This window comes from Varroa destructor, unplaced genomic scaffold (assembly GCF_002443255.2).
Source record: "Varroa destructor unplaced genomic scaffold, Vdes_3.0 BEIS01000001.1, whole genome shotgun sequence".
Classification (NCBI taxonomy): Eukaryota; Metazoa; Arthropoda; class Arachnida; order Mesostigmata; family Varroidae; genus Varroa; species Varroa destructor.
The window spans coordinates 14,862,834-14,889,610 of record NW_019211454.1 but is presented as its reverse complement, the minus strand read 5'-3'; the positions used below and the strand labels follow the sequence as shown (position 1 = coordinate 14,889,610).

Here is a 26,777-nt window from a genome sequence, read left to right as displayed (position 1 = left end):
GCTGAGAGAAGAAACAAAACTGTGACTATAACTAAACATTGTTGCTAAATAGGAAAATTCATTAGCAAAATGGGAAGACTATTCGTGGCTAACGAAAATGGCTTGAATGCATTTCTAAGCAGACGACTCGTAACTGATGAGTCCTACGGCGGGGGTGAGGTCTAGTGGTCGTCCCTAAATGTTTCCGAGTTTTTAGTCGAGCACCGTAGCCTCGCATTACTCCAGACGGCTGGCTCTTTCTGGCACACAACGAAGTATGTATACGCTCGGATTCGAACTTATTGTACATAAGTTTAGCAAAAAGGCACGTTTCCCACTATGTTATTATACACCGTATTGGATATTGACTGCGTTAAACAATTTCCACGAGGGTTACCCTAATGAAGTTGTGTAGTTTAAAATTTTTTTTTACATAAGTGCGACTGTACATTCTTTGCTGTACTTGCACATTGTCATAATTCGTTTTTTAGATAATTAAGATAACATGGTGTCACAGACATTCATTTTTTTCTCGCATAATTTCCATTTCTAGTTATCGTCAAATTACGCGCTTAGCGGGTCACATTCCGCCAAACTGGTAACGTTCCCCATCTCGTTGCCGGGGCTAGCCAGCATGAAACCGACCCGTGCAATATTTGTACAAACAAATGTGAACGTTGGTACGATACGATTTTTTTGATTCCTTCGAAATTAAGCCGCTATGCCAATGATACTTAAAAATCAAGTGTACAGCCAACATCTTCCGTCGTCAACAATCGTGCCCACATCAGACACGTTCCTCCAATACAAGCTCTGGTTATGTCCGGTGTTTTCGCGCATAGCGGCTCGTTATCTCTATGGGTTTGGCTCCTTTAGTCCCAATTGCGTAGCCCTTTACGATAATTAGACGTGACAACCGCGTCCCACAGCAACCGGCCATTGGCCGCCTTAGGCTCCTTATACCACTCAGTCAAGCATTTTCTTAGTCACTCGGTTGCCCCAGCGCCCTCACTATCAGTGGTATTAACAGCAGACAGCGATCGCAAACAGTCAAAGATCATTGTCAGGGTTTGTACCAAAACAAAAATGGCACCTGTGTTGTGATCAACGGAAGCGATTTTTTGAGAAACTATATTACTACCATGTGAGGGAGTACAATTTGCTACAAAATAAAAGTGGTCGAGGAGATCACCAAATAGTGCTGCGTGTGCTAGTGAACATTATGCGCCAGTGGGTTCTTCGACACATTTTTGTGACAGTGAATTTCGCTTGAATGAAAAGTAACTGCATCTTTACAAGATACATTTAATGGACTCGGAACTATAAATACATAAGAAGAGTTTTACTGTTGATAAAAAGATTGACCAACTACGCTCATTATTAAATCGTTTATTATGACTGGCTTACGTCAGTTTTTTTTTGAATTCCGTAGGGACGGGACAACAAGGCTGCATGCTTAACTAAGACGTGTCCTCAGCTGATTGCAGTGTCTACGTGTCACAGGGTTGGTACTGCGTCTCTACAATTGAATGACAACAGGGCTGATGTTCTCATTAGATAAAAAGAATAACTAGACAATCGAGGATAAACTGAGTGATGAGTCTGGTGAGACTTCGCTATTGAAAAAGTGATAGTTTTTATCTTGATGTGTCAGAGATATTTTCCGATAACTCGTCTAAAGATTTCGAAATGTACATATATGCACGGACTCAGCAGGCTGATTCTGGGAACACAATGATGTATTCGCCACATTAATCGATCTTTCGTAGAGTGTATGGGGGCTGAGGGGGGTCCGATGGCCTATTTTTATAACCATCTAGTTGTAGTAGCGAAAGTCGTCGAATGTAAAAGAAAAACGATTGTAAATGCCAGTCGTGCTAAACTGAATGAAGTTTGTACTTGATTATGTCAAAGGCTGAACTGAACTGGTAAATATGCGAGAAACGCAGATCAGTATATTAATCTAAATGTGTGAAGTAATTAAGCTCGTGTTATTATTCAAGGCAGAATGTGTGACCTTTCAAGTGGCTTATTGTAAACGGTATATTACTATACGACACGGCATATGCGCCTCGTCGCTAATCGGGTTTCGTCTTTTAATAGGAGCAGTTTAGGATGACACTTCGACGTCTGATGGTACCTGCGTCTACTACCAGATTTATCTAAAAATAACCACATAAGTAACAATGTGCATAAAAAAAGTGTCGTATGTTTCGTTTTCATCTTTATTACGGAAAACCCACTTGTTCACCGAAAGGCTACAATACACGTTGACGACATGATTTCGGACTTCACTGGTCCCCTGAAATCTACCATTGCGGATTTGCGAAGTTCCACGGTCCGTTGTGATGGTAAAAACAACCACAATAGTGGTGATGATAATTGTTATTTGTGTACTTGATGATCGCTATTATTTTTGTTTTAACAGCACCGTTTGCGATCTTGTGTTAATTAATGAGAAGACGTACTAGATCGGTATATTGAGAGCGCCGTCGTATGGCCAGACACAGCGCATTTGTGTGCATAGCTTATAATCTCTTTAAAACGCTTCAAAAGCTTATTGTTCTCTTCAGCCTCGCGAAAGAGGCGAAACTTATTGCCATTATATGGTTTGTTGTTTGTTGATCTTGCCAGGTGCGTACGTAAAAGATTCTGGAGAGGGGTACGGCACTGTTATAGACAGAACTGCGGATGGGAGAAACAACTGCTATCATAGTAATTGTCGCTTCCTGAGACCTTTGTCGTCCACAGTTGGGTTTACACGAGAACCAGTAGATTAGTTTGTCACCGTGTTGTGTCTATCGATTCAGGACATGAACAAGATGGAATGAAATTGCGTTGATGCTATGTAACAGCCATGTCGCATGTAACGATAAGAGAAGGTATTAGGGGTTAGAATAACCATCGGCTTATTCGTGCCTCGTTTGTATGCAAACAAATACACAGAGACATTAATATAAATCCTTTCGAGTTTAAGTGGAAGCCGTTTCTTAAATGTTTGTTTAATGTATATCTAGTTTCATGGTCTTATATGTTATAGAGACGCAACAAATCGAATAGACTCGCTTCGGTAAAAAGTATTCCGTATAGAGTAAAAAAAATCTTGATAAGGCCGGAAATCTGACACACTGTTTATCTATATCCTTTCATTCTATAACTATTATTAAGGGCTGTAAGAGTAGTAAACATTTTGATGTAACGAGAAATTTATATAAATCTATTATTATTGTTTAATAGAGTTGTTATGCCAAGCTGACTTTAGTCAATTTGTAATAAAGACAAATGTAGAACCAACTGAACTTAGTGTTTCCTGTATATAAAAAATTCGCTAGGGCGTGTACAACAGCAAAGAGTTCAAATATTTTGCAAAATCATTATTGTAACTAAATCACTCTAAGCCACTGTTTATAGTTTGTAAAATATAAATGAGACTTAATGAATTCTAGTAGCTCGCCACGTCTAGAAGGATGATATCTTCCTTCTAGTTTTTTGTTGCGAATGGTAGATCTTGCTTGGTGTAGCGTGGTAATCGTAATAAAAATATTAACATAGATAGCGTTGTTCAAGAGCTCAAGTAAATCACCCTTTTTAGAAGGTTAATTTGGTTAATTACTTTAAAGTCATACATTTCTAAATAAAATTGTTCGTGCAAAAATGAGGTACTAGTGTAAAAGCAGTAGTAATATAAATCGCATCGTTACGATGAAATCGTACACTGTATGTACACATGCTGCATCTTTCAGGGCCGTTTTCTAGAAAGGTTTACAACGGAATGATTCCTGTATCGGGGTCTTGCCCGGCGGTCGTAGGCATTCATGGAGAAACAACTGGACAAAGTTAATAATACGATGGCTGACGATATGTCAAGGAGTCCATAACACGTTAATTCCTTGCAACATCACAAGACTATGTAGCCTCAACTGATTAATATAGATAACATGTGATTATCACATAACAGTATCACTTGCCATTAAACTTTTGGAATGTTAAAGTTATAAAAACAGAAATTTAATGAACATACAACTTCCCATGGATTGCCCGCATTATAACCGCCCTATTCCTGCCGTTTGACACCACCGAAAAAATGAAATTTCTATGCGGTTCTTGTAAAAAGCGATATCTGTAGAACTAGTCCTTTTACAACTGGCAAGCTCAAGTGATGTGTTTGATAGAACATTACGTCTGATTTATAGAAAAAAAAAAACGGTTACCGAGAATTGTTTCACTTTGAGCTCGTAAATAAAGACGGTCAGTGATATTATATCTAAAGCATGATAACTAGCCTTCTTATTCGTAACGAGATCTTTATACTGCGCACATTTGACAAATTTCTTTACGACTAACCTTTTTTACCTCAAACTAACGTATTCATTAACGTATTCATTATTTCAGACATAGCGAACACAATGGCGTCGATAAAACTGCCACTCTCAGTGGCAGCTGATTTTGAGTCCCTAAACGATATGTGTGAAAAAGAACTGGACAAAATAGTTCCTAAGCAATCGGCTGGAGTGTAAGTGAAATAAACTTTACGCATCGAATGCTACGGCTTCACATTTGTTATATGGATGTGTAAATTAAGGAAGGACAATCAATGCCCATCTGATTATGTTTAACAAAAAACTCGTTTGTTTTGAACTCTACGAATATATAATACGTATTTAAAGATAAAGCTCGCCTTTTTAGCACGTCTGGTCTTTTAAATTTGCTTCCTTTCTTGTTCTATGTAGGTTGATAATAATTATTAACAGCGGTAAATTAGCTTTTACGGTTGTGTGCGATAGACTATTAGATATCAGACCCAGCATCCGTATTTATCAAATTATTTAGCAAACGTATTTAGCATATCACGCAAATTTCGTTTTGGAAACAGTTTTGAATCATTTGAGAAATGGTGATTTATTCATTAATAACTATAATTAAAAAAAAAATGAACTAGCTTGATATTTATAATATATAACCCAGGTACAACAAGGGTAATTAGCTTGTATTACGGGAAAGTATTACAAGAAAGTATCGTGCTATTTTTTATAGGGTGATTAGTGGTGTGGCATAATGTTTCACTGCAAACAACTGAGTAATAATCGTATCGTACTGTTCTCATATCATACATCTCTCAAAACTGCTCGACTCACCTAAATTTGTTGTTTTTTGATCTATTTTTGCTAGAAAAATGTGTGATTGATGTTGCGCTGTTGTATTACAGACTACGGCGAGCCCTGAATCCCTTATTTCAGGAGGCGGACAAATATTTTCGAGAGGGCAATGAAGAAAAAGCTTACATCGTCTATATGAGGTGAAAATACGTTCGGATGGAGTTAAAATTACTTAAAACAAGCGAGTAGACTCGAGCATGAGATTTACGCTAATTTTTTCTGCTATAGCAGCATTTAGAAACGTGAAAGTCTTTGTTCGTTTTCAGTTTTCACATTATATATACGCGTAAAATACGTCATAGATATAAGTATGATAAGTAAGCAACATATTGCATAATTAATTATACTACAGTCCGTCACAATATATTTTTTGCAAAACATAAGATTGCTTATACCGTGACGTATTGCGCACGGCTAAATCCACTTAACTAAAGATATAATGAAATAACATTTCCCTGTTGCTTATTATGCCAATTTCAAACAGGGCATATTATAATTTAGTGGATGACTATCGCTCTTATGCACGCTAATTTCGTCTAAGCATATAAAAATTGGCGACTGAATGTTCTAACAACAATATTATTTTCTATCTGTCGGAATGGTCTCGTTTTTTTTGGGTTTTTGGTCTTCTGATATACAGGTACGCGAGTTTGGCTATGAAAGAGAAGGAAAAAGATGTAGAAAAAATAAAGAAGGCTTTAGGCCGATTGGAGAGCCTAAAAACGTCGTTAATAGATCGATACGCACAACGAAATGTTGGTAAGAACTGGCTTATTTGACCTAAGTACAATACACTTGAGATTTATGAGTAGATTTTTTAGCTAGGGAAGTAGACTTTTCGGCTAAAGGGTGGTCTTTTGTCAGCCGATGAATATATTTGGGTGACTCGAGCTATTGGTTGCGACATACACCTAACTTTCTTTCGCTTTCCCAAAATGCAGAGCAATCGTTGGATACTCTTCCATCACTTCCACCTTTAAGTGCTCTAAAGACTGATATGGTAAACGGGTCTGTTTATCCTTTGATATCTCCGAAAAGTACTGCAATAACTGGTCCGCCTTCAGCACCCAGTAAACTGTCGCAAGATAGTTTACCTTCAGTAGGATTTGCGCGCACCTCAGTTAACGGCCTTATGAGTGGCGGGATATCGAAATCCAGCACGGTACCGAGTGGACCACCGAACACCCATTTCGCAGTTGACCCCGATCAGGGCGTCAGCAGCTCGAAACAGCCGATCAATGGGCAACAGCCTGACCAAAAAAGTATGTTGGTTGCTTGTCGTATCGTAGCTTCAGTTGCAGGGACAATGTTTGTGCTTGTGGACGTATTTTTCACATCTTGTAGGATACCTTTAGTAAATGTCACGGATTGAAATCAGTGGCTTTCTACCTTTCACGGCGTTAATGTGTTTACTGTTGTTTTTACTCTTTTCGGATGATGTCGATTTACAGGTGTACATTTTGTCACCTGTGGGATACTTCATTCACTACTGAAGGAAAACAAAGCGCTTGTACTCGACTGTCGCAGTGCAGAGGCGTTTAAAGATTCTCATATCAGCCTTTCGCCAAACGTGATTAATATTTCAAAACCTTATATGGGCATGACGTCGTTTCAGATCTCCAACCAGTTAACAAACGAACACAGACTACTATTCGAAAGGCGAAAGGATTTCGAAAAGGTTTGTAATCGTATAGTGCTATCGTCGTTAAGAGAATTGAGCATATGAGCCCCTCTTTCCCTATCAAATGGAACATCCATTGTTATCTATTGTTTTGTACCTTCAAATTGGTTCGTATTGTAGGAAAATAACTTAAGATTGTCATCGTGTAAATCCTTGTTTGCGATGACTTGGGCGAAATCTTAAGGGTGCCAAGTTCTTGCTTTCGAAGTTTTACTGTGGCTATAATAAACGATCACTTTATGATAACTTACAGTTGTTTCGACAAGTTTTTGTCGACACCTTGATTCAATTTATATATATATATATATATATATATGTATATATATATATATATGGCATCAGTTGCAATCGTGTGACAAGTATGACGACAAAAGGATTCAAGTTCTGTGTACTGATATTTGATCCGTTTAGGTCGTTGTTGTCGATTGGGATGGAAGAGGCTACATGAATCCTTCAGCTCCAGCTGCGTGCATTGTCGAGGCATTGTGGAAATGGGTGCTGCAAAATCATAGCGTCACTGTTTATCATCTGAAGGGCGAGTTCTGCCTTCGTTTGTATTTAGTATTCACCGGTTACAGATCGCTGTTATAGCTGTGGATCGTTTTAATGCCAAATTTTCTACGGTACAACACTTACGTAATTGTGGGATATTAATGCATATTCGTGTCTATATGCATTGTCGGAGTCGAATCCCCTCTCTAAACTATTATCTCCTAGAGGTGATTGAGCCACCGTCGTACTCGCTAATAACTAACAGTTACTCTAATGCTCTTGATTCTCCATTTTGTTTAGATGGCTACCGGCTCTGGGTCAACTTCTACCCTAATGACACAACAAATTCAAAACCAAACGAAAATTTCAACAAAGGAACCGATGTGCCTATCACCGGCCGCCTGCTTACAGACAGTAATCTGAGCAGCCAATCGGGTGGCCTTAAAGGTAGAGGAGAGCCAGTTACTGCCGAACAGCTTCGCAAGCTCACTTGGCAACCTGAATCGTTCGAACAGAACGTAAGAACAGAACGTATGCTAGATTCCACAAGAATTTTTTTAACTTGAAAACAGTAGAGGGTATCGGAATCGTTAAGTAAGCTTACAATGGGTCTGGGTAAAAGAAATGCAACGAGGCATGGATTTTGCGTTGACTAGAAATGCAGACTTATACTTATCGCATTTGTAACTCTGTCGGCGAGTCGAAGAGTTCTAAAAAAAATTGCTTCCTAAATGGCACAAAAGTGTGCCTATTTCGATTAGAAAGACCAAAAAAATCCGTTGCAAGGGTTATAAACCTGCGCGATCTATGTATGTGTGTTAGTTTGCAGGTCCAAATTAATTAATCGGATCCAAATTTACCGAACGACATGTATGGTTAAAGTGCTTAATGATTTTATTTCCTTACATGGAACTTGTCCATTTTTCCTTGTAGGTTCAAGTTGTCAATACGCCTGCGGTAACGCCCACGGTCACCCCTGCCGGCCAAACGTCAGCAGGAGCCAACCCACGAAGTACCTCAACGAGTTCACATAACACGGCATCGTCTGGGGAAGGAGGAGCAACCGTGAGACCTGTATTATCCGTGCCACCGTTTAATGACATTGGTGGAGCAGGAGATTTTCGACATGATGGGCCTGGCGCTAGCGAGCTTAGCCGAGTAGATCGCTCATCCCAAGACACAGTCAAACAATTTACGCAATCAGTAAACGAAAAAATTTCGGTAAGTGCAACTTCACTCCGTAAGTCGAATGAAGTTGTACGTGAATACACGCACTAAGTTCAAAAATCATTAGAATGTAGTAAATAACGAAACTGACAAAAGTGATTTTTTTCAACAACAAAAGTTTTTGTGTCGCGTTTATCGTTTTGATGTCGTGATAGTACTCATAAATAGTAAATATTAGTAATAGTGAAACTAAAATGTTATCTATTATCTACTGTAGCAATTATGACCTGTTTCAGCCACAGCTAAATATCTGTTATAATACACATGTCCTCACAATAATGCTTATTTTACAACTCCATGCTTTTGTATCGACTTATTGATTTGACTCAGGCTCAGGTGGTTGTGCCGAAACCGCGAACGAAATCTGAAGCCGGCGACAGTTCCACCGCGCCCTTGCCGCTTCCGTCGAGCTATTCGAAACCGTCGATCATGCGATCCCGATCATTAGATAATATCTATGAAGAGAACCTGCGAGACGATTCCTTCAATCGTCCTTTGGCGTATCCGGCTAAGGCAGGTGCAACCAATTGTGAACAGTTGCATCAGTTAATGAACAAGCGGCCGTCGATAGACCGGTATAAATCAATGTTTATTTCAATCCGTTTTATTATAGAGGGGTCATGTATATGCGTGCATCATTAACATCCGAAACCGTCTTTACCTGAAATCAATAGATATTGCATAGATAGGTACAAATTAAATAACACGATTCGTTCACATCAGTTTCAATTTAATACTGTTAGTGACCAGTCAACAATGATTTTTAGTTAATTTTTTAACTTTATCTTTTTTTAATTAACAGATTTGCATATAAGGGTATTTGGGTAAAACGTCGTCTGCAAAAAATTATTATTTGTGCGTTTTTTCATGTACTTAATTGAGATGTATATTTATATCAGCTCACAAAATATACGATAAATGGATATTAATTTTGTTGTAAACTCTCATCATTATCTCGCCCCAAAGGAATATCCAAGTTTGCTGGTCAGTCGTCGTGATTATGGTATTATATATATATATATATATATATATATATATATATATATATATAAATTTACTTTTTGTCTGGTTGTTTTTTATAATCGGACAACCTTGCTCTAGGAGTCTGAAACCATCGAACAGTTTAGACGCCGCCACAGTCCATCGGTCGAAAGATGGCACTCATCCACAGCAAAATGCTGTGGGAACATTGCACGCTGGCAGCAACAATACAACCGGGGTCTATTATGATGGTAATAATAATAACGATCACCGAATAGCCAATGGCAGCTTCAACCTCAACAACAATAACGTGTTCGTGTCGAACAGTAACGAGGCAAATCAACGGCAGTTGATTACGTCGACGATGGTGCGGCCAGTTGCTGCTACGCGAGTGACGGCTCGGCCGAATATACCACCGAGAACTCGACGAAGTCAATCACCTGTACAGGTGTATCGATATGGTCTGATTGATCGGACAACGGGTTTACGTAACCTCGGCAACAGCTGTTACATGAACTCCGTGCTGCAGGCGCTTGCCCATTCAACAGAATTCGCCCGATACTTCGTAAGCCGACAGCACGAAAACCATCTCAATGTGTGAGTGTTGCACGACGTATCGACGAAGTGGTAATGGATATGCAAACATTTGAGAGATAATAACAAAAGAGCGTATTGGTCTATATATGTGTTTGTATACATATTTAATAATATTTAATTTAATAACAATTAAGTTACCCAAATATCGAACTGAAACAAATAGATCGCATAGTTTTATTCTCTGATTTACATTTTATCGTTTATTATAAAATCTGAGTTATGGGCCAGTACATTGTTCATAAATATGGGCACTAAAGGCTATATACTGACGGTTGTTTCATTTGATTCGTTGTACGTTGCGACTGTTCGGTGGTATGATGGTAAATGACTGCAATAAAAAATACAGGAATAATAAACGTGGAAGTGGGGGTAAGCTACCGGGCCTGTTTTCACAGCTATTATCGCAGCTTTGGTCGCAGAATGACACTCGAGAAGCACTTGGGCAATTTCGTAGCCTAATGGGCTCCTTGTATCCAATGTACTCTACATATGATCAACAGGACAGTCATGAGTTCCTCGTCAATCTGCTTGATCGGCTCCACGAAGACCTGAATTCAGCTGTAAGTAAACCCGCGGTTTCTTGCAGATATTTACTAACAGAATAATCATATACATTTATTTTTCGTTATCATTATTATTAAGCGCAGCATTGAATGTTGTTCCTGATTAAACTTTTTAATGGTAACGTGCTACATGAAGACACACGCATTTCTACGACTAATATCGTTTTTTTTTGTTTAAACATACGTTGCCATGTGGTTTATATCATTCCGTATATAGGAAAAGCGCAACCGCCCCAATTCTTTGAGCAACCCAGATGCCGTGGTCACGTTCCCGATGCTTGCCCAAGAACTTAACAAGTTTTTTACCGGTAACTGTTTCATTTTGCTCATTATGGTGGGAACCTTAATATTGTATGTTTACACTGAATATTTTCCATAAAATCAATAATTATAATTTTGAGGGATTCTGATTGGAATGATCTTGTGAAAGGCTAAAAATAAAAAGCAACATTTGAGTAATTTTGTATGCTAATGAAAAGCATTCATTGAATATAAATGGCAGATACAGTATTTGTTGCATACAATAGAAGTGTATAATTCCTATTCTGTTTTCGTTTGTATTTGGCTCTTCAGCGCACAGTGACATGCATATGTCGTGTGTGACGCAGAACTATGAGGGAATTCTGGTGTCAGGATTAAAGTGTCATACATGCGACAATGACTCGTATACATTCCAGGTTAGTGATTGATAACGCTCGAAGCTGACACCCTGTTTTCATTATTTGTAAAAAAAAAACAATAGTTCCTAGACATGTTGATTTTACAATTATTAAGCAAACGAATAGACTCGGTAAACCACAGAATACTGTTCAAGTCGTAAGGAGATAATCGGCTCATACAAAAATTCCGATACGAACGAAACTCGTATGTAATCTTTTTTGTTTATGACTGAAAAATATACAGGATTATGTTTATATCTATAGCCTCGCACTACGGTTTTAGCGAATGACGTAAAATCCGTATTTGACTGAAACATAATAGAATAATTAGAAATGTATTCAATTATTGTGGTGATTGAATGTAAAAAATTGGTTCAAACTTCTTCTCAGATTATTACGGCCAATGGCACAGGGGTAGACCCGTTTCGTCTACAGCAAGAGGCGTTTGCCCTGTTTGTTGTTCCTTTTTTTTTTCATTAACCTGTGATTTCATAGACAACTCCACGAAGTTTCAAGTCGACAATAGCAGAAGGGTAGCCAGTGAAGAATTGACTATAAGTAAATTTATGAATTAATTCTATGAGTGTATGTGTCTTCAATACACCAGGTGTTCAACGTACTGTCTGTCCCAATTCCAAATGTAAGCGGTCTGGACATTTTTCACTGCTTCGACGAGTTCTTCCGGGAAGAGAAGGTAGAAGATTGGCACTGTCCGCATTGCAAAGCGAAACGGACGGCTAGCAAGCATATGAGGATTGCGCGGTTACCCAAACATCTCGTACGTTTTGAATACTAGTGACAGTCGTTGCTACAATCGTGTATTTAGTTTTATAATGTTCTATTCTGTGAGAAATTATTTTAGAATCGTCTTGGTTAGGCATTGTATAATGAATAGAATGATCAGTTTACGTGCTAGAGAGGCAGAATTCAACTAGGCGTGTGTGTAGGTCGTTCAAATTTTTTTTTCTAGGAAATCAGGTCATCTAAAGAAGTTCGTTCAAGGAAGCTGTCCAAGAAGTTTTCCTTGTCGTTCATTGGTTTGCTTTCGTTGATTTGGTTTCTCATTTAGATCATACATCTGGTTCGATTCAAGAACGAGTCGTGGACCGCGTTCTCGTTTTCGTCCTATAAAAAAATAACCAACGTCGTAAACTTTACGATCGAACTCGACACCCGAGAACTCGCCCAATACATCTATTCGAAAGAAGTTAAACTGAAGAGTTATACGCTGTATGCCATCGTAGTAAGTAGCGCTTAGATAAAATAACAAAAATTCTAGGTACGGTAATTTATTACAACAACATGATTGGCCACAGCAGCAGGGTCTCCAGACGCAGAACAGTAAGAGCGTAATACCCGCTAAATAAACAAATATAAAAAAATCTAAACAAGAGTCGGTTTTATAACGTTATTGATTCGAGTTGGTCTGGTCCAAAAAGTCGGACTTGCATCCATCTCTCTTCACTAGGTGACTTCTTTGTTGGTGGTGTTACAGCCTTTTCTGAGATAGCAGCACCTACATGTAGAGCGGCTATGTATAAGAGCATGTTTCGTACTAGTACCTGTACTCTTCCCATTACCTAACTACATTAATTTCCTTTACACTGTTAAATGATAATATCATAACAAATTGTCCATTTGTTTCAATCTGTTGCAGAACCATTACGGAACAATTTCTAGCGGACATTGTAAGTGTTCAGTCGGTCTATATACAGCTGTTTAGAATTACTTCAATAAATTACTCTTCTTTGATACTATTCCATGAGTAAGAGCGTCAAAGAAAATGCAAGCAGTTTTCAGAACGTTACATTGCTAGTACATGTACTTAACCCTAAATGTTAACGTTATAACAAGCAGCTATCAGTTATTTATCTCTCAATTTCAGACTATTCGGATTGCCGTTTCTTACCCAATCCACAATGGTACCGATATAGTGATCACCAGGTTAGTCTTTTTGCCGCTAATCTATGCGCTTTATCATTTCATGGTAAATTCTTGGCTTTTGGACACAAAAAAGCAGATTATGGAAAAGGGCGAAGTTTCTACTATACTAACCCAGCGTATTCAGTTTGATGTGGCGTCCTGTAAAGGTAATTATTTTTGCTAAAACGAAACCTCTTTTTAAATTTTGCCGTGCCAACTTTGCAGGTTACAACCCTCCAATCGAAGGTGCCCGATGTGGGTAGTGCCTATATGCTTTTCTATTCCTGCGTTGATTGATCGCGTACGTGCTTCAATATCCAATTCCCCGATTGCTTCTAATCCTGTTAGAAACTCTCTAATTTTCAAGCAAACAGTAATAACAACCATTTGAAGCCACGGGACCGCTGAGCAGCCCCGAAAGAAGTCTCTGACACTACTGTTGGCTAAGTCAAGCTTAGCTTCTTGTCATTACTTGTTTGTCGCTTGTGAGTGCTGATCGATCCGAATGCCAAGCGAATCCGAAGTTTGGGGCCCGACAGTGATCGCACTACTGTTCCTACATATTTTAGATATGTGCCGCGTTACCAGTTGCAATCACTACGTACCCATGTTGTGCTGAGCATAGTGCAAAAAAGACCGATTATTAACAAACAAACATACTCAAGCTTAACATTATTATTATTATTACAGCATCAGTGTAAAGCAAACGCGGTGTGATATAATGGCATAAGTTAGATATAAGCTACATGGCCCTTTTTCATCATTATTATTATTATTGTTACTGTAATATCTCACGTTGTTTCATTAGTTTTACTTCTCACCATATGATGAGTATTCGCTATGGTCTGAATTTTGCCTTTTCTGAATTACGTTAGCTATGCTTCTTTCTCTCGCGTATGATGATGATGATGATTAGTAAGACTCACATATTGAGTTCTCCCATTTTACTATATACACAACACAGTGTGTATGTGTGTCGTACCTTACAACATTAGCTTCGCTAAGTCTCTTGCGCTAAAACGAGTTGAGAAAATTAGATTCATCTTGACGTAGGCACTCCTCGGAAGTTTAAAAACGATTAGACATTGACCGTGCGCACATATTAGTCAGTGATAGGCTCTTACTATTTTGTTTTCTGATGTATTGTTCCAATGTGATTTTGTTATGTTATGGTAGAAGCGGACGGAAAAGTGCAAATACTATCGATGTTCCTGAAAAACCAAGTAATAACACAGGCCATTCTGGCAGTTGGCCGAGTTGGTTCCAGTGACGTAGGCTATCTCGTTCTTGGTGTCCCAACCAAGAGTCGTAGCTTAAACAAAAGTAAAACATAGTACCTTCTGCTATTAAAACTGATGCTGCGTCATCCATATGGCAAGCCATATGTAAATGAACGCAGATATTCACGCAACTGACGCAGATTAGAATTACCTGTGGCAGTAGCGAGAAAACAGAGGGAAACAATATAGTAGAAAAGGAGTCTGGATACTCCGCGCAGCGCAAATATTCACACGTTTAGAGCGCTCCCTTTCTTTTACGGATAATTTACATCAGGTGGCGTCAAATGGTGCTCGTGGAGGTATACACCGTTTGGAACGATTAGTTATTAACAGCAGCAACAGAGATTCTAGGGCCTGGCTAGTTTTTACAGCTAGCGTGCGTTCGTACACAGTGTCGACACAATACAGTAGTGAGCGGAAATATAACTAATATAATTTTCGAAATTGGATGCAGAGAATATTTTAAGTATGGTCTGAAGCCACGTGAGTTATTAAGGATTACAAAAAATGCTCTGGCGACGTAGTTTGAGACATTGTTGGTCAGGTCAGCGAACTGTGCCGTTGTAGGCACACCTTTAATGATCGTTCGATACATGACTCGATTGTGCTACCAACCTGTCGATATACGAGTCAAAACGTATACTATCAAACGAAAATAGGGGCCTAATGATGCGTTACCTCGAAAGTGTTTTGAAAGAAAATCAAATGAGTCACTTTTTATCTATAGACGATGAGATGGAGAAGTGACAAACGGAATAGTTGGTTTATTGTTGTTGAATAAACATAAAATAATTAACAAGGTTCTGCTAATCACAGTAATATAATAAGGACGTAGTGGTTCTGATCATAATGACGTGCTGAAAAGAATGAAGTTCGAACCACGCAGAAAAAAAAGGATGAGAATGAGGGCAAGTGACCTCCATGTCTCTGGGTTCGTCGTGAGAATTGTCGATTTTCGATCATCTTTTTCTTCGGATACGACAGATCTCTCGTTCCGCCTTAAAAGAACTGATGATAGTGATGAAACTATGACCCGGACAGGCACAAGAAATCTAAGGTAAGAGAGTTATCCAAAAAATTCGCATGAGACACACTTCTATTTTTTTAGAGACTCAATATGAAAGCTAGTACCTATTTTAATTCTAATTTTAACTACAAAAGTCCTTCAACCTTTCAACGACTGTTCTGGGGTATCCTCACAAGTAGTTCACAAGAACTTGTACTGCAGAAGTCATCTAATGTGTCGATCGATAATTTACAAATTTTTCTGAATTTCTATGATAGAGGCTAAATACATTTGCTACCCTTTACTACCTTTCGTATATTGCGGTTTCAGTCACAGATGGCGCGGAGGCCTGATCTCGACGGGAACGAACTGAGGGTTACCGCGATATTGAAACGGAAAAAGAAACGTGAACAGGCGGGAAATTGATACAGACTGTTAAATTTTATTTTTATTAGAGATATATTATTGCATATTTTATTTTATGACCTCTATAGGCGTCGTCGATTCAAAACGTAGAAGGGGAAGAAGCGTGAGGTGGAAGCCCCTTGCAGGCGACGGAGTGTTGCCACGCAATTTCAGTGCACAACAACTTAAAAGAATGGAAGTAGACTAGAAAGATGTAGAAAGAATTGGGTGGGATATCAGTTTTTGGCTTTGTCAAATGTAAACGATAGGCTGGCGACGATTTCGTGGCTCTGTAAACACTAGTAATAATAAAATGAAGGAATTATAAAGAGAATAAGACAGTTAACGTATAAATAAATTGAAACATAATAAAATAGTGGAAAGTGCAATGAAAAATCTAGCTCATGGGTATTCTTTTCTTGTTTGTGTATGTAGGTTCTAATGCTAGGTTGCCATTGATAATAAGAATAATTACCTTACCTCTGCTAACTTACTCTGGGATTGAGTTGAATGAACTGTCGGGGACTTTGATCCAGATCGTCTCCGGCTCTAATCCAGTTGGGCACATGCAAATTTTGCGGTTTCATATTTCAAAAATTGTTTATAATAAAGTAAATTATTGAGTACGATTTTTCCATATAAGTATACTATATAGAAAGGTATCTATGCGTTATTTTTTTTCGGAGCTATCAACGTAGGTAAATAATATATGACTACTAAAATGTGAAAGTAGGATGTGGGTTCAGAAGCAAAAAGTTAGTAAAGTCAAACTCGAAATGCAGTGAACATGTTGTTCCATATCACTCCTGTGTGGTTTTACCGTTAAACTTTAAAGGAAAAACGCGTTTAACGCCCTTCCGAGCGCGGGGCCGCATAGACGAGTCCACCATGTATCGCATATACAAGGTGTTCATAAAAATGTATACACAATTTCAGTAATTATGACTTCAGATTTTATTTACATATAATTGACGTTTAAATTATAAAAAAAATATACATATCCTTTTTTCTTTATTACTGTTCTACTGATTTACAAACCTTCAAATCTCCTAGTGTCTCTTATTTAATCAAAATATGCCCATAATAATCAAAATAAAAGTGTGCAAGTGCTTTGTCTCGCAAAAAAATCCTTGCAAAAAGTCGCCATCTTCAAAGTCATCCCGATTGCCTGATAAAATAGATTCTTGCAGTAAATTCGAGTAAGTTATAACAGTCATTCTATTGGAAAAAATAGGGATCTAATCCAACTATAGTGCATACATTTTTTTAAGATTTTCTGTGTAATATCAGTAAAAAAGACCGAATTTATGTTAGATAAAAGCAAATGTAGACTGCATTTTTGATTAAATGTAAGTCTGTTTTAAAGAATTTGCACATGCAGAATTTGCAGGAGTAGTTTTTCTGAAACAAGAAATCAGAAAACAGCTTAAATAAAAGTAACACATTTTCCTAGTTCACTGCATAACAATATCTTGCATGCGACGTATGTAGAAATGGCAATTTTCGAAAAAACTAATGATTATAGCAGTAGTTAAATTAAATAGAGTTAGTTACTTTAGTTGTTTAATTTAGTACAGATGATTAATTACATGGGAGTCGCTATATATTTAAAGGCCGATTAAACCGCCAGCCTATGCTTTCCGAGGCCAACCGAAGAGAGAACCCATACCTTTTATGTTCTGATGCGTCTCGGCCAAGTTTCCCTTGTCTCAATGAAATATGTGTCGAATTACTATACATATCGATACGAACGCCCTATGTCAAGGTATGCTGCAATCATTTTTTATACTCCTTGACGTTTTTTAGACGAAATTTTAAATAAACCTGGTTGACGTTCGCTGCAGATGTCGGGTGGCCTGCATTAGCCGCTAAAATGACGAAAAGAAAATTTAAAGTACCGTGACTTCTTCTATGAAGCATACCAAATCTGTTTCGTTCGTTCTTGCACGTAAGATCGATAGGAGGACGGTTACGATACTGACTTAGCATTTACTTGAATGTGTTTTGTAGCATGGCTTTCTTTTAAAAGCAGGTTTGGTAATATAAAACGCTTTATTTAGAGGTAGTAATTTTTTTCTGAAAATACTTTACCAGGATATTTTCGGAAGGTCTTTCGGGTTCTTGTTTCAAGTAGCATATTTTTTAAGAGTAGTACATTTGTTTAAAGAGAATTCAAGTATTTGTTGAACAATTACGATTGTTTATTTTGCGCAGTAATAGATCCTGCGTTGGCCAAAGTCGGGGTTGTTGAGAGATAATAAACACTTTATTCACTCCCTATTTATAAACTCCACTCTTTATAAATACTTGCTTTAAACTTTCTCGAATCGCTCTCAAATCTTCAGTGTGAGTTTCAAATAAAGGTACTGTATGCTCTTAATGTAATGGAATAAGTACCTAATTTTTATACTATATTTTCACGGCTGAAATGCATAGCAGCTCAGCTTTTAATGAAAAACTAGCAATTCGAAAATACTATACAGCGTCTAAAACTACGAAAAGCTGACTGAAGCAAGTTAATTCCCGTTGGCTGTTCACGACTATAACTTCACATACTATACATTCAAAGGTTGAGCATTTGTTAGAAAATTGGCATAAACGATTGGCGTAACTGACAACTGATGATCAATAATTTGCATTGTCAGCATATTATACTTAACGAGGTTATGCTATTTTTCACTTTTAATTACGTGGTTTTCGAAAGTAAATAGTTATCTTAAAAACGAAGGTGCGAAATTAATTAAGCTTAAATATTTTCTATTATTTCTGAAAGTGTCCTTAGGGCGCAAGTGTGTATCGTGCACCGTGCGTATATTCGTGTTCTTTCTCTCATCCATCAGTAGATCATGGAACAGTGTCTCCGTCGAATGGGTAACGTGCTTTTAGCTAAACACCTAATTACTACTCTACCTACAAACCTACTAAACTATAAAATAAAAAAAATGCCACACGCGATGTGGTCTAAATTCGAAACTGCACGTAGAGTCACTTCGTTGCTGGGTGTACCCAGCTGTTTTAAGCAAAGCGTGGTTAACACAGTACCAGATTTCAAACAAACAGACAATGTAACCGTATCGCGACCTACACCAGTCCAATCTTCACAAACTTTAAAACTGTGAAGCTTAGTATAGCTGTTTACAGACAATTTGCCGCGTTTCTGATCCCTCTAGTCCATATACACTTATGCACATTCAAGGTCACCTATATTATCGTGCGTTTTCAGGTTTTACGTACTTTAGCTGTTAGGCAGTATTTGAGACATCTGTCCCCTTTCCTATTGAAACGAAGTGCGCCTACGCCCGCATTCGAACCTAGACTACCACGTGTTTTTATGTTCACCAAGAAAATATATTACCCACTGTGCAATCACGGAAGGAAATGTGTTTTCTTGTTTTACGTCCAGTACATAAGCTGTTGGGCATTACTTCATACGGAGGACCCACCTCGTCAATCAGTTGACAACAGAGACCTCAAAACTTTTGTAGCCCTTCTAAATCTTTTTTTTATTACCCTTTCCTTCGTTCACTCCCCTTTCTTACCACTGTGCCAGGCTATTGAGCAACCACTCTCCGCCGCCGCAACTGCCGTTGCCGCGACAACTATAGGCCATTGACAGTTGTTTACGGAGACAGCGACTGCCAGCACCAGCTCACAACAAACGGACAATTACGAGTGGCTCGGCGTCTAGTCTACCAGAGGCTGTTTGGTGAAACGCTGAGGAAGAAAGCGGGGGGTCAGCGCTGTTGTAGGTACCTGCGGGTATCTTTTCTACGACTAGGCCCCCGTATCTCAAGTGGTTATTAGGGAAAGAAAGCCAGGCGTTTAGTTGCACGGTCAAAGTGTTTTTATGCCATTCAGCAAATCGTACGCAGCGGGCAAAAGATTTTGTCGAACGACAAGTGAATGTTCGAGACTCCTGGTCTGCTAGCACAGCGACATAAATTGTATTAAAATACGAGTAGACTTCGTCTTGCAGAAGAAACGCTAAAGGAGCGAGATTTCATATTTGTTTTTTTCATTGCTGACTGCTGTTTTATTTGTGGAAAGACAACATTCTTGTGAGGTAACTTTCGTTATCATAGGAAGCAAGAAGTAGACAGGCGCATAGGGGTCAGTTGAGCGATACGGGCGCTGATGAGCGCAACTGAGTGCGGCCAGTCGTGCAAAATATTGACGAGCGCAATCAAGTCTGGTTGTGCTCATCGTAACTTACTGCTTCCCCTGTTGCATCGCCAGTAAGTATCATTCAGTTAAAGTATTGGACGCAGAACGGCGAATGCAAAGTGAAAAAAGCAAGAAAAGACTGAGATATCAGCGCAACAGATAAACAAAAAAGAAAAAATCGATCGTGACAGTCGTACACAGAGGTAAGGGAAGACACAGACCCATCTGAAGAAATTAGGAGGCAGCCATAATGATTATCGGATCGCCGTTTGTCTATTGGGCGCAGGACTATTCGCGGGTTACACTTCGAATCGATCTAAAGGATGCACGAAAACCTGATGTACAGCCGACGAAAAATTCGCTTGAATTTTCAGCAAAAGGCGTCGGTACGTATTAAGAACAAGGAAAACGACGTTAGATATGCGAATTTACGTTGAGTTTGTTAGGAACACTATAAAAATCGTTTTCCGTAACTGAATAACATTTGACCGCTTTAACCTTCAACAGAAGCAGAAAACTTTAGCAGATTTTCAATATTTTAGTAGGAGCTGGTTTAGCGGTAGACAATCATAGAACATGATGCTGTACATAACATACTTAAACTTACAGACAGAATAAATGTGTAGATTCGATTAGAACTTAAGTAAGTACAGATTTAAGAAACGTAAGCCAGAATTTCATTGTAGTCTAGAATAGCTAATGAATAAAGATGTTCCCTTATGCGCAATAAGAAGCTGGTGTTCGAGAAGTTAATTGAAACTTCCGTAACGCGACCGTAAAATTTTTCCAGTCAGTGCATATTATAGCGAGTAGTTGGAACAAAAAGCTAACACCTCTTAATCGATAAAGTAGGAGTAAATGTACCTCTACGATACGTATCCACTACGCGTTTAAGCTCACTTACAAAATCAGCCAACATGGTTATAAGAAAAAAAACCACAGACATAAGTAGGATTATATTTAAGTAAGAATAAGTAGGATTATTATTGTAACAACGTGGTACAGCGACCAGTTGCGATATTGGGGGTGCTCGATTGAGTCTATGGGCTAATTGTCAACAAGGCAAAATGTCATAAAGCCGATTTCTAGGCAGCCTGGTTACGATATGTCAATTTCCCTCAAATTTCACAGAACTAGAGAAGTTTCTAACGGTTTGAATTCTTTGTATATAACGAAGCGACTCAGTTCTACAATAATTAGATGGCCATGTCGACAGGTAAACTAATTTTTTGGTCTAGCGTTACAAAAGGTTGTGAGAAGTCTATTTTGCCAGAGGTCGTGATTTTGTGTCAACGTAGAAATATACTAGGAATGTTGTCACTTTCAGGCGCTCGTGGAGAAAATCGCTATGGATTTAAAATAGACCTTTATGATGATATCAAGCCGGAGAGAACCGAATGTCGAGTCACGGACAGACAGGTGCGTTGAATATTTAAAGAAAAAAGAAAATGCCCAATTTGAGATTTGGGCATAAAAGTTCGCGTAAGCACAAGTGAATGTTCGGTCTGGTTCTGGGAATCACGCAGTTTGCCTGGTCAAATTTTCAACAACAGTGATTTTATTTTTGTAAATATACTTGCATATAACCATATTAGCTTGCACGAATTGGATATTATATCCGAGCTTTAATACCGTTCTGCGTTGTATGCGCGCCTAACTTTCAAACACAAAAGATTGGACAGAAAACCAACAGAAGGTTCCGGTCGATATTCTATGGCACTGCTAACTAATTACTGATGCTGGATATTTTTCCTCGATCGTCAAGCCTTTACAACGTTAGAGCGTTGGAGCTTTGAGCCAACTATAAAAAGATAAACCTTACCCAGCATTTTTTCGAGTCCACACGAAGTAATCTGAAAAGTGTATCTAACGTTAGATCGATCGTCAGCGCGAGAATGGAACTCATCAAAAACTTTTATGTATGGAGCATGAGTCGGTGGGTCCATAGGCATAGCTCCTTTCTTCCTTTATAATGTTATATACAGATAATTATGCTCTTATGTGGTTATTGAACGTTGTTCAAACCGAAATATCTACATGCCCTTGTTCCATGAACAGAGCTGTATATTTTGCTTCGAATTAAATTGAACATCAGCTATCCATTCAATATATTATACAGCAGTGTTATTTTTTGGTATGTTGAGCTTCGGCTGATTTGAGTTATTTTTTTGTCTTTATTGCAAGCAATAAAAAAGCGTATAACACAATAATTAATGTTATATACGAAGGTTATATGATTCAGCTTGTGGGTTTTGTCTTGATTGGCATTAACAGAGTATCAAGAACATCTATCGATTTGCGGTTTTGAAGGACGAAATTTTTCCTGACAAAAAAAAGCACCTTTAAGATTTGCTTATATTCTCCTGAACGGCAATGTTGACAGAAGAACCTGAAGCCGCGCTATTCGTATTTTTGCTGGTATCTATGTTATCCTTCGAAAACGGTGGGTTTGTTGATAAAGTATTGAAAACAAAACGCACCAACAACCGCAGCTGTTGCAACATAATTTCAATAGTAGGCCACCAATAGAAGAGAACTCATGAGCAAGGTGGAATCGCAAACCGCTCGAGTGTTCATAACCTTTTGAATTAGGACATTCTTTCAATTTCATCTAAGGTGATCGTTGCATAAATTTCCAGTTTAAGCACTTAAAAAGCACTTACGTCTAGCTTTAGTATCTATTATACACTGTCTGTTTCTACTTTCCGAAACGATGCAACTGTGACAAATAGTGCGCATAGTGATTAGCTTCTAAATAATTAACGTTTCTGGCTTTCTTTTCAAGTTGCATTAAGATCCAATGCTAATGGCACCAAAAAACGTTTTCAAAGTGAGCTGCACATGGCTAATCATAGTGATTGAGTACGAGCCGGGTCGGCCATACATACGAAACCCTTTGACGCAGTTATTATGAGAGATGCAAGTGTCGATCTTAGATTTCAATGCTATGTTAATTTTTTGATTTATCTATTACAGGTTGAAGTGGTTCTCTACAAACGGGATCGAAGTGGCGACGAAGACGAGTGGTGGCCTCGGCTATGTTATTCACGTGATCGTCTTCCCTGGTTAAAAGTGGATTTCGACCGTTTTGCTGTCTCCGATTCCGAGCCAGATGATGATCCTGCCAATGATGTACGTGTCTATACGGTTGAAATACTGTAGCTATGCGTTATGCGAGGCGTACGAAACATATATATGCCCCAATTTGTGGGTTTCCTGTTAGTCAAGAAAAATTTTAATTAATTAAGCCGTGTAAATACAAAACCATATAGGCGGCAACTCTTCAAACAGAAGGGTATTTGCTGTTCGTGTTTCAATAACCGTATCAACTGTTTGGACAAAACACGTGTCTTGTTCTGGTCCTACAGTGTATGTAAGCAACCGAAATTTTACAGAATCAACTTTTAAGAATACAAGATGCACTAGGATGTTAAATGTGTAGCCTGCAAGTTCAGCGTTTAGTATAGTACAATCTGGTTCAGCATTTTGATGCCAGAACGTACTGGGGATTAGCGATTTGTGGCTCTTTTCGGAAATTGAAGATCTTTTGAGATTCTCATTTTAGACTGCTAAGCATGTTTGTTCCAACAAAACCTACATAAACGACATTACATTAGCACTATTCAAGCCATAGCTGGATTCTACCCTTACAATGCCTTTTCCGTGAAGGTTGCCTAAAATCGCTTCCAATTCTAATGTTTCTGTTTTACAGAAACACGTCGACCAAATCTATGAAGAGCTTTTGGGTAAAGACGAGCGTCGCTTGCGCAAACGCGCCCAGGATCTGCGTAAGGTTTATCTATTCCTGTACAATCTCTTCCAGTTCTGTGCGTTTCTTACAATCGGCACTATACTGTTCATCAGATATCTCAGACATCCCGAAGAGGTAATTAGATTTGGCGTTCATTACAGAACGTATGTTCTCCCACACTATTCACTACGTATAAAATTAATGAAATAACTGGAGTAGCAATTTTAGAAAAAAAAAATGACTTTTTATTGCTCGAATATAATACGTTCTAATACGGAATAGACAAAATAAGCGCAAGGCCCAGTCGCTCATATTTCACACAGCTTATTTACAAGCAATGACAGCTGTGTTTTATTAGCACCCGTCTGTGAGGCAGCTCTTATAACTCTTTTCTTATCAGGACAATAAATCTTCACCGGACCGTTAATGCGGAGGCTCTTGTTATCTTCTCGCACAGGTATTTCAGGAGTCATTTAGAACTGTTGGAGGTCCAATGAAATTCGCTCTGTTACTTCAAACGTTTGAAATTATTCATCCACTTTTGGGTTTCGTACCGCGTGGAGGTTTTCTGCCCGCCTTGATTCTGATCTCCGGTCGTTTGTTCATGTTTTTCGCGATGATCTCAGCTGAGCCCCGTATGCATAGCAAACCAGCTGTAACATACCTCTTTGCTGTTTACACAGCGATAGAGTTAGTCCGGTATCCTTACTACATGCTTAAGGTAGGCATGCGTCGTAGACCAACCTCAGATAACCTTCAATCTGTCATTATAGTGCCGCCTTGTCGAAATCGTTTCTACTTCTATTTTAGTAAGGCGCTCTAAATAAGAAAGTAGAAACGTTTTGCCAAAACTATCATATGACAACTATTATGTATTCTGCCCTGTATTTTATAGCCTTGCTTGCTATTAAAGGCAGACATTCAACCAAATATTTTTCATTTTCTAATTTGCAATATATGACAACAACAACAACAACAAATTTTTCAGGTGTACAATATGAGCATTGGATTACTGACTTGGCTTCGGTACACTCTGTGGGTCGTACTGCTGCCGATCGGTTTCGTCTGTGAAGGTGTCATTATTTTACGGAACATTCCATACTTCGAGGAAACAAATCGCTTCTCCGTTCACCTACCCAATGCCTACAACTGGAGCTTCCATTTGCCTACCCTAATGCGGCTGTATCTGCTGGTTGGGATCTTTCCCCTGCTTGCCTTCATGATGAGTCACATGTACACCCAGCGAAAGAAAGCCTTATACACCCACAGCAAAAGGAAGCGAGATTAAGTTGTAGATGAGACCTAATCATGATAAAGAAGATAGTGGGTAACATTCTTAATTTCTGAACAAATCGTATTAGTATGTGACGGAAGTAATCTTCTGCGCGCTGACAAAGTTGTGGTAAAGAAAGCATTGCAATTTTGCCCAAAAGAATTAAAAACAAAATGTCTGATGCAGCGGCGTATAATGGGTGGATAGCTGAGCTGTAACACCGAACAAGCGGTAGAGATCTCTTCAATAAACATAGCCGCGATAATATAATGGTATACGAATTCGATGTTAGCGGTAACGGCAAAAATAACGACTGCGAGTCTAAGATCATCGAATCTTACACTGAGTTGACCCTGCCTTAGAACTCGATTTCTAAGAGCAAAATGTCTTAGTGATAACTGCTAATGGAAGTAGATGGGGTCGGCTCTGTAGGATATTGGTATAAGTGTTATCCTTTTTATCGAATGAAAGAGCTAATTGAGGAATTGGTTAACGTAAAGGACTGCCAAATCTGTCCACCTATGATAGGTACTCGAGGACCAATCCAACAGGAAATCCGTGATTGTTGTCGAAATAAAAAGAAGTTAGCGTCATTGAGCTCATCGAGTACGCAGTACTAAATTCACAGGTTCATCTATGCAAACCAGTGTGCCAATCAACACTGTCACAACAGATATGGATTTGGCTATCTCCCTTCTGGAATCCCTTGAATTCATATTTTGTGTGCAATCCCCTTCAAGTTAGCAAACTATTTTAATACTTTTAAAAAAAAGGATAGAGAGGGGACGGAAAGGAAAAATAAAGAAACTCCGATATATTAAGAATAATGCGTCTGTCACTATCAACTCTGTTACCCATTGCCTATACCTGCAATCAAGGATAACAATTCTAAGAATTCTGGAGAACAACGTTTTTTGTACCACAATCCCATAACACACACATACACAACCCACTCGTCGGTGACTATTATCCTCGTATTATCTGACTATCATTATAAGCTTTAAGGTATCGAAGATAAATGCGTCTATGCCCACAGCAAAAACGTTGAGGCATCCAATGCAAGTACTACGTGTCACTTAAGTTCGTTGACGACGGTTTATGCCTTCAGGTCATTTTTAGCAACGTTTTCATAAGCAAACGGACTGGCAACCAATTCAGAAACATTATATTTTCCCAAAATAAAAACAAAAGCTTCTTTAATAGCAACACTTATAATGATTAGGTTTTCGAGGTTAGGCGACGTCACTTCGTCTCACCTTTAAGTGCGTCTTAATTAAGTACTCGAACACAAGTATCACTACGATTAATAAAACTTTCCAGTTTTAATGGTAAACTCAAGGAAATTGATGCTTAGAACTGCTACTTAAAGTTCATTAAATAACGCAACACGCATATAGATTTAAGAAAACGATTTTAGTAAACCTAGGCCATTGATCTAGAATACTCAAGAAGTAAGAATTTAATAGGCAAACATTATAATCACGGTTACTGGAATTTAAGTACAACGCACAGACGGAGAACTAAAAACCTAACAATAACGAACAGGATAAGTTGGCGGACAACTTTGTAATAAAACGCCCTCCCGAAATCAGATTTTTTTTCAGAAGTCTTTTTTTAGTCAAGCACCTTCCGTATTTGAA

At 38.5% G+C, this 26,777-nt stretch overlaps 2 protein-coding genes and 1 long non-coding RNA gene across 30 annotated transcripts; 2 read left to right on the top strand and 1 right to left on the bottom strand.

The window, feature by feature from the left end:
- Positions 1 to 121: 121 nt before the first annotated feature.
- LOC111248038 (uncharacterized) lies at positions 122 to 16,349 on the top strand. 28 transcript variants are annotated; one of them, XM_086988484.1, is made up of 24 exons: positions 154 to 254; positions 533 to 1,209; positions 1,412 to 1,483; positions 2,237 to 2,330; positions 2,614 to 2,694; positions 4,372 to 4,492; positions 5,186 to 5,275; positions 5,776 to 5,894; positions 6,077 to 6,397; positions 6,587 to 6,813; positions 7,228 to 7,351; positions 7,609 to 7,826; positions 8,242 to 8,529; positions 8,866 to 9,110; positions 9,637 to 10,113; positions 10,460 to 10,673; positions 10,894 to 10,984; positions 11,250 to 11,353; positions 11,943 to 12,113; positions 12,405 to 12,578; positions 12,993 to 13,023; positions 13,200 to 13,279; positions 13,484 to 15,595; positions 15,875 to 16,349. In XM_086988484.1, exons 4-23 carry the CDS (start codon positions 2,258 to 2,260, stop codon positions 13,553 to 13,555), a joined length of 3,321 nt encoding a protein of 1,106 aa, XP_086844610.1. In that variant the 5' UTR covers positions 154 to 254; positions 533 to 1,209; positions 1,412 to 1,483; positions 2,237 to 2,257; the 3' UTR covers positions 13,556 to 15,595; positions 15,875 to 16,349. The 28 variants fall into 28 exon arrangements, with proteins under 28 accessions (XP_086844608.1, XP_086844699.1, XP_086844695.1 ...); XM_086988463.1 differs by having other exon boundaries at positions 2,083 to 2,330; XM_086988488.1 differs by having other exon boundaries at positions 1,392 to 1,483.
- On the bottom strand, positions 15,967 to 19,445 carry LOC111248118 (uncharacterized). The gene is made up of 3 exons (XR_015327467.1): positions 19,309 to 19,445; positions 17,619 to 17,817; positions 15,967 to 17,350 (listed from the first exon to the last, which is right to left on the bottom strand). It is a non-coding gene; the product is annotated as an uncharacterized LOC111248118 (long non-coding RNA).
- A 135-nt stretch (positions 19,446 to 19,580) lies between these two features.
- On the top strand, positions 19,581 to 26,470 carry Hacd2 (3-hydroxyacyl-CoA dehydratase 2). The gene is made up of 6 exons (XM_022799884.2): positions 19,581 to 20,499; positions 21,441 to 21,532; positions 23,090 to 23,245; positions 23,826 to 23,999; positions 24,322 to 24,585; positions 24,853 to 26,470. Exons 1-6 carry the CDS (start codon positions 20,364 to 20,366, stop codon positions 25,150 to 25,152), a joined length of 1,122 nt encoding a protein of 373 aa, XP_022655619.1. The 5' UTR covers positions 19,581 to 20,363; the 3' UTR covers positions 25,153 to 26,470.
- Positions 26,471 to 26,777: the final 307 nt, after the last annotated feature.

Coding starts and splice junctions, on each gene's coding strand:
- LOC111248038 (XM_086988482.1), top strand. CDS start 2,258: ATGATTTCGGACTTCACTGGTCCCCTGAAATCTACCATTGCGGATTTG. Junction 7,352..7,608: donor CACTGTTTATCATCTGAAGG/GCGAGTTCTGCC, acceptor CATTTTGTTTAG/ATGGCTACCGGCTCTGGGTC. Junction 12,114..12,404: donor CGCGGTTACCCAAACATCTC/GTACGTTTTGAA, acceptor TTTCTCATTTAG/ATCATACATCTGGTTCGATT.
- Hacd2 (XM_022799884.2), top strand. CDS start 20,364: ATGATTATCGGATCGCCGTTTGTCTATTGGGCGCAGGACTATTCGCGG. Junction 23,246..23,825: donor ATGATGATCCTGCCAATGAT/GTACGTGTCTAT, acceptor TCTGTTTTACAG/AAACACGTCGACCAAATCTA. Junction 24,000..24,321: donor ATCTCAGACATCCCGAAGAG/GTAATTAGATTT, acceptor CTTCTCGCACAG/GTATTTCAGGAGTCATTTAG.